Source organism: Miniopterus schreibersii (assembly GCF_964146895.1).
Source record: "Miniopterus schreibersii genome assembly, chromosome: 13".
Taxonomy (NCBI): domain Eukaryota; kingdom Metazoa; phylum Chordata; class Mammalia; order Chiroptera; family Miniopteridae; genus Miniopterus; species Miniopterus schreibersii.
Genome location: NC_138113.1, coordinates 38,140,616 through 38,148,138, shown reverse-complemented (window position 1 = coordinate 38,148,138; position 7,523 = coordinate 38,140,616). Strand labels below are relative to the sequence as shown.

General features: G+C 41.4%; 1 protein-coding gene across 1 annotated transcript; it reads left to right on the top strand.

Annotated features, from left to right (window-relative positions):
- Positions 1-300: 300 nt before the first annotated feature.
- Positions 301-6,553, top strand: BMP10 (bone morphogenetic protein 10; the record flags this gene model as incomplete). The annotated part of the gene is made up of 2 exons (XM_081156149.1): positions 301-634; positions 5,357-6,553. The coding sequence occupies 2 exons, from the start codon at positions 301-303 to the stop codon at positions 6,289-6,291; spliced, it is 1,269 nt and encodes a 422-aa protein (XP_081012275.1). The 3' UTR covers positions 6,292-6,553.
- Between the last annotated feature and the right edge of the window lie 970 nt (positions 6,554-7,523).

Below are 7,523 nucleotides of genomic sequence, written 5' to 3'. Positions count from 1 at the left end.
TGTTTACAAAATGCTCATTAAAAGAAAAAGGGATTGCAAGATAGAAACAAAATCTGGTGCACAAGTTTACACTAGAGAGATAAGAAAGGCTAGGCCCCTATAGGGTATTTTGTTATCCAATTACTGCAACCTGACTTTTGGGGGAAGAGGAAGAATGGTAGGGGGAGGGAGAGAGAGAGGAAGAGTTTCCAAACTTGTCTCCAGTGACACGAGACATTTACGCTCCGCAAGATAAAACTGCCACTTAGAGCCCAGGAGAGCTAAACCTTCCTGGGTTGGCCTAGGGGCTGGAGCAGAGTCATGGGTTCTCCGGGCCTGCAGCTGTGCGCTCTCCTCTGCCTGGCGGCTCACTGTGCTTCTGGCAGCCCCATCATGAGCCTGGAGCGGTCGCCTCTGGAAGAAGACATGCCCCTCTTCGATGATGTCTTCTCAGAGCAAGACGGTATTGACTTTGACACACTGTTGCAGAGCATGAAGAATGAATTCCTCAAGACATTGAACCTGTCTGACATCCCTACGCAGGATTCCACCAAGGTTGACCCACCAGAGTACATGTTGGAACTCTACAACAAATTTGCAACTGACCGCACCTCCATGCCATCTGCCAACATCATCAGGAGCTTCAAAAATGAAGGTAAGTTCACATTTTATTGATGCGATTTGGCTTGGATATTTTTCAAGAAGTGATAAGTAAATTTATAATGCGATGGGAATGATATAGGTAATAAGGGTGAATACATCTATATGAGGGTGTGTGCACACAGATACACAAAACAATGCACATTATGGCCTATACCATTTTAACACTTATTTTCTGAATGGTATTAAAAGGTATTAAAGAATATCTTTTAATTCAGTCATAAAGTGTCTACCATTTTGACATTATAATGAGATCTTTAAAATATTTAAATTTTGACAGCAAGTAATACAAAAAAATTAATGTTGGCCTACCACTATACCTTTGTCTGTCATATTTCAGAGAGGCCTCATTTTCCACTAGGCTTTTGATTGATTACAAAATTTGTCAACTTCTACTTAAAATGAAAATAGGCAAAATCCAGAAAGTTGTGATTTGTGTTTTGCTCAAACTTTGGATGAGCTTCCCTTTTGTGACCTTATTTAAAAGATATTCAGACAGGATGGAAACTTATATTTTAGAGAGTCTTCCTAAGGTTTTGCTGCATTTGATGTGACATATATATCTTTGAAGCACTGTTTATAGTTTCAAGGAAGTGTGCACGGCCCAGTTAATGATCCAGTTTATATCTGCGTCTTTATGAAGAGCGAAGCGCAAGCTTTCAGTATCAGTGGGAGAGTGTGTTTTCTCCTCCCAGATCTTTATTCAGTAACTAAGTCTAATGACCTAGCAAGCTAATCCTTTGTTAATTATGGTATTGGTAGGCCAAAAAAGGGGGAGGGAGGATCTAATATTTATGGTATTGGACCCACTGTGGGTGGGTCCAAAGAAACTAATTCTTTAATATTTACCAAATATGCTCTTATAGTCATTAACCAGGTATAAATAGGGTTTAGATGGATGTTGACCAGACCTTCTTAAAAGGAGAAAGGTGTGCTCAAAGAAATAGCTCGGATTTTGGAAACTTGAGAGCAGGTTGACTTAATAGTTGTGAATAATGAGTTTAGTTTCTCTGAACCTCAAGTTCGTCATCTGTAAATTAAGGATGGTGTAGGTACATAATACAACTGAACAGTACAAAAGAGGTTCTGAGTAAGAAACATTCCATTTGCTATGAAGTGCTGAACAAACATTAGTCATTCCTGATAAATTCCCTAAATTTAGGCCTTATAGAAAACGCTGAGTAGGTGTTACTCAGTCCTAGAGATACCATTTGCATTAAAAATTTAGTTGACAGACCAAAACTTCTAATATTTAGTAACATATTGGATATGTTATTTAGTAACATTTAGTGACATAATGGAAATGGCAAGCTGAAATTGCAGATTCCTTTGGAAGGGATTCTGAATTCTTCCATGGGATCCTTTCCTTCCTAATGTTTCTGAGCGCTGAGCCCTAGGTGTCTGGCTCAGGGTGTGAGTGGAAAAGTATTCACATCCTCTGGGGAAATGGGGTTTTTCAGTTCTTGCTTCTCCCATGAGGATCTGGATGATCTAGGCTAGAAAGTGTAGTTTATAGAGTTTCTCATTACTGGAGATCAGCCAGAGCAGGAGTATCTCTGTGGACAACTCAGCCCCACTCTGCTAGTCTGCGGGGGGAAATGGGCAGCCCTCAGGACAGGAATTCTGCACTGGGCTCGCCTTGTTGGCTGATATTGTCTCTTTTGTACTCTTTGGGTCTGCTCAGTGCAGCTTCTTAGGAGACAAAGACCAACAAAACAAAACAAATCCCCCAATCCCTCCAAACCTAACTAATCAGGGGAAAACAATTGCCACCTCCAAAGTAAAAAGCATGATGTCTATTCCTGCCACTGTTCTGACCTAAACTTATCATCGGGGAGAAGTCAGTTCTCTGCACCAAGGTTCAATTTCTTCTGGTGTAAAATGAACAGAGGTAGCAACACCTGCATTGTAGGAACATTGTAAGAGCTACGTTAAACAATATTTGCAGAGCACCTGGCACATGAACTTTGCTCAGAAATGTAACTCCTCCACCTATGACTTACTATATTTACAAATGCACAGTGAACTTATTTTTAAACATCTTTATTAAAGTATAATTGACATACAATAAACTGCACATATTTGTAGCGTATAATTTGATAGGCTCTGACGTCTGCAAACAGCCATTGAAACCATCACTACAATCAAGGGAGTGAACATGCTCATCACCACCAAGTTTCCTAGTGCTCCTTTGTAGTCCTTTCCTCTCACTAGAGTGAGGATTTTACTCTGCATTTTTTTCATAGGTCAAGTAACCAGTCTACTGCCCTATTTTTGATCTTCAGATGTTCCCTGTCTGAGGGGAGTTGTTCTCCTCCATTCTTATAAAAGGGAGACTATGGCCAGGCGAGGCTCAGTGGTTGAGCATTGACTTATGATCCGGGAGATCTTGGTTTAATTCCTGGTCAGGGCACATGCCTGGGTTGCGGGGCTCAATCCCCAGCGGGGGGCGTGCAAGAGGCAGCCATTCAATGACTCTCTCATCATTGATGTTTCTATCTCTCTTTCCCTTTCCCTTCCTCTCTCTGAAATCAATAAAGATATATTTAAAAAAAAAGGGGGGGGGGACACAGCTCCCAAGCTACTTGATATAATAAGGACATATGTTACACTTATAAATCAATTTGGTTTGCTGCCTGGAATCATCAATTAATCAATGTGTTTAAAGTGCTGCCTCTAAGGCATAGTGCAGATTGAAGACATAGAAAGGAGTTTAAAATGTGGAACCTGCCAGCATGATGACAGTCTAGTTGGGAAGATCCATCCATAAAAAGACAGCTGAAATACAAGGATGCACATGGCAAAGGTCAAAGGAGAGACAGAGAGTAAGTACTCAAGTGATTCAGAGGGAGTGAAAGTCCAGGTAAGAGGTGAGGAAGGGAAGGTCCCACAGGGAGCAGTCACAGCTAGGTAGGTGGAGATGAGGGAAAGAAGCTATCCAAAGGTGCAATATACAGTAAAGTGAAGGGGTGTTTTGGTAAGTGATGAAGATGTCAGTCTACTTTAAACAGGAAGGTTTACAATTTATTTCATCTTTCAAAAACTATCAGTGGAACAGTTACAATGCCTCATGCACTGGAGAGGGTGAATGGGAGTAATGGCCAGATCAAGAGTTTAAGACCTGATTATAGCTGGTTTTAAGAGCCATGCTAGAAATTTTACATTTATTCCATTGACCAATATTTCCCACTGGCAGTGTATGAGATGATTTTAGGTCATACCTAGAGGAAGCTGTAAATCATGTGAAATCATTATACACTTTTATTAATCCACATATCATCTCAAACCCATCATTTCATAAATGCTGTTGCTTAGAACAAGTCTAAAAGAGGTTGAAAGTATAAAAATAATCCGATCAAGTTAAATAAAAATATTAAATTCATGAATAGGTATACAGTTGGGAAAATGCTGCCAAAGATGATACAGAAGGTCCATCTGGTGATGGTCCTTAGTGTCTTGGGTGTCATGGAACCCTTTGCTTGAAGACAAATGCCCTCAGGGATTCCTTTTGGACATATATTACCTGGGGCAGTAGTAGGGGAGCTTTGGACTCCTATAAAAATCTTAGAAAGTCAACATGATGATATTTGGAGGTGTGCTTCTAAGACAAAAGGACCTTTAAAAGTTTATTTCATAAATATTCTTGAGTGGTTAGTATGTGCCAAACTCCATGCCAGGTGGTAAGGGTATAAGACTAAGGCAACTCATCTATCCCTTCCCCCATTTCTCCTTGTCAAGGACTGGGTACCCAAAATTAGCTGCTGTGACACCCCTGGTTTATGGTTATCTTCTTGACCTTGACAGGCTTTGGTATCTAGAGCAGGGGTGAGCAAACTTTTTCTGTAAAGGGCCAGATGATAGTACATATTCTAGGTTTTATGAGTCATTTTTCTCTCTTGGGACTATTTAACTGTGCCATTGTAGTGCAAGAGTCATCACAGACAACACAGAACAATTAGGTAAGGCTGTGTTCCAATAATGCTTTATTTCCCAAAACTGGTGGCCCTTGGGCTGTAGTTTACCATCCCCTGGTCTAGATGGAGGTCTTTGGGAGGAACAGTGCCCAGCCAGGGATGTGGGGATCTCCACCCATTACAAATGCAAATATGACAAATTATGAGGCCCTTAACCTTGAAAAGCTTCAAGAAAAGAATAACCACAGCTATTCTCAGTTGGTAGCTCAGTTGGTTAGAGCTTAATCCTGATACACCAAGGTTTTGGGTTCAATCCCTGGTTAGGGCACATACAAGAATCAACCAATGAATGCATAAATAAGTGGAAAACAAAACAAAGTCTCTTTCTCTCAAAATCAATCAATTAAAAAAAAAAAAAAAAAAAAAGAACACTACTACATGTTTCATTTGCTAGTTCTTCACTGGTTAGAAAAATTGGGGGCTTGCCCAAGTAACCTTCAAGGTCCTCCAAGTTCTACAATTCTGCAGCTGACAAGCTAGCAAGCAAGGTTGGGTGAGTTTCCCACCATTCATTACACTGCCACTTTCCATTTAAGTCTTGGCAGCTTAACTCAGTTAAGCATTCTATCATTGACCTTTCTGTGTTTTCTGTGTCAAAGAATGCTAATATTTTGTTTGCTTCCATTTATATCCCTTCATTCTCTCTGTATCAAACTTCCTTCATAGACAGGCCCTCTTATGACATAAATAAGTGTCTTTCTCTGTGACATACTACAAATCTCATTTTTTCTTTTTTATTTTAGATTTGTTTTCCCAACCAGCCAGTTTTAATGGGCTCAGAAAATACCCTCTCCTCTTCAATGTGTCCATCCCTCACCATGAAGAGGTCATCATGGCTGAACTCAGGTTGTACACATTGGTGCAAAGAGATCGCATGATATATGATGGAGTGGACCGGAAAATTACCATTTTTGAAGTACTCGAGAGCACAGAGGAAAATGAGGGTGAAAGAAACATGCTGGTCTTGGTGTCAGAGGAGATCTATGGAACCAGCAGCGAGTGGGAGACTTTTGATGTCACCAGTGCCATCAGACGTTGGCAAAAGTCAGGCTCATCCACCCACCAGCTGGAAGTCCACATTGAGAGCAGACACGATGAAACCGAGGACACTGGCAGAGGACAACTGGAAATAGACACCAGTGCGCAGAATAAGCATGTCCCTTTGCTTGTCGTGTTTTCTGATGACCAAAGCAGTGAGAAGGAACGGAAGGAGGAACTGGATGAAATGATCACCCAGGAGCAACTTCTGGAGCTGGACAACCTGGATGGTTATTCCAGTGGACCTGGGGAAGAAGCTTTGCTGCAGATGAGGTCAAACATCATCTATGACTCCACTGCCCGCATCAGAAGGAATGCCAAAGGAAACTACTGCAAGAGGACCCCGCTCTACATCGACTTCAAAGAGATTGGCTGGGACTCTTGGATCATTGCCCCTCCTGGATATGAAGCCTACGAGTGCCGTGGTGTTTGCAACTACCCCCTGGCAGAGCATCTCACACCCACAAAACATGCAATTATACAGGCCTTGGTCCACCTCAAGAATTCCCAGAAGGCTTCCAAAGCCTGCTGTGTGCCCACCAAGCTAGAGCCCATCTCCATCCTCTATTTAGACAAAGGCGTGGTCACCTACAAGTTTAAATATGAAGGCATGGCCGTCTCTGAGTGTGGCTGCAGATAGAAGAGGAGTTGTGTCGCTTATTTAAAACCTGTATATGTGTATATTTTGTGTTCCTATTTAATAAGATTATTTAATAAGGGTGTACAGATCATAGAGGCTTACTGCCTTAGGGAAATGGACAGGTTGGTTTGTTGTAGGAAATGCTTATTATGTTATACAGTCTCATTTCTTCTGATCTGTTGTTTTTCTCTGGACTTGCCATTTTCTGACAATGCCACCTCCAACAGCAAGTGGCAAGCCCATATTACTTGCCTTCTATGTCAATTTGAAAACAACTCCTAAGCAGAAATATAGTGTCAAAAGGTAGATATTTGTGTATGTATATGTGTACATAGATAAACTTAGAAAACTCTTTTGGTTCTATAGAGGTAGATTAGACCCACACACGTGCACAACTCAGCTGTGTATAGATTAAAAGCCAATGGTATATTCTCAGTCACCTGTTCTCTGAGTAGGATTTCTGTCAAGATTTGCACCAGGAATTTAACCGCCCTAGGAAGTATTACATTTCCTAAACACTATTGGGAATGTAGGTGCAGCTTTCATCAGTTGAGTATCTGCCGTTGCTCAGAGCAGCAGCGCCTGGTAAAGGATGTTGCATGTTTGAGGAGAAGGGTTATTTGGTACAGAAACCAAATGGGTTCAAGGGGTAGTGGCCTTAAGGTACAATATAGCAAGGAACAAACCCTTGGGGGCACCAATGTGCTCTCGAGGGCAGTGCCTGGCAAAGAAAGGAAAGCAGTGGGTCTTCAGGGTGACATCTGTTTCTGAGATAATAGGAAAGCAAGGCCAATGTTGGCCTTTACTGCTGAAGAGGGTAGAGGAGGTGGGAGAGGGCACATAGGGGAGGAGGGGGAAGGAATCTAGATGTTATCCTAGGATGTGTCTGTAAAATTATTAGCAGTTCTAATTGGAGAATTAAATATTTTGGACAAAATAAAATTTTCAAAGAACAAGAGGAGAAAAATCAGAAGGGATATGTCTGTTGGATTCTTCACTTTTTAATATTTTTCTTCAGCTCTTAATAATTCTCCCTGGCCTCTGCACCTCTGCTTTTGCTTCGTCTGCCTTTTTTCTTCCCTTTTCTTCTTTGCCCTGGAGGCACATGTCCTTCTCCCATTCCTGTGTCCCTTGCCTTCTCCGGCCTTCATTGCTCCTACTGTGACCCTGGAGGGACATCTGAAAGCATTAATTTCTAGTTTCCTCCCCGACATTTAATTTTATTTCTCCTT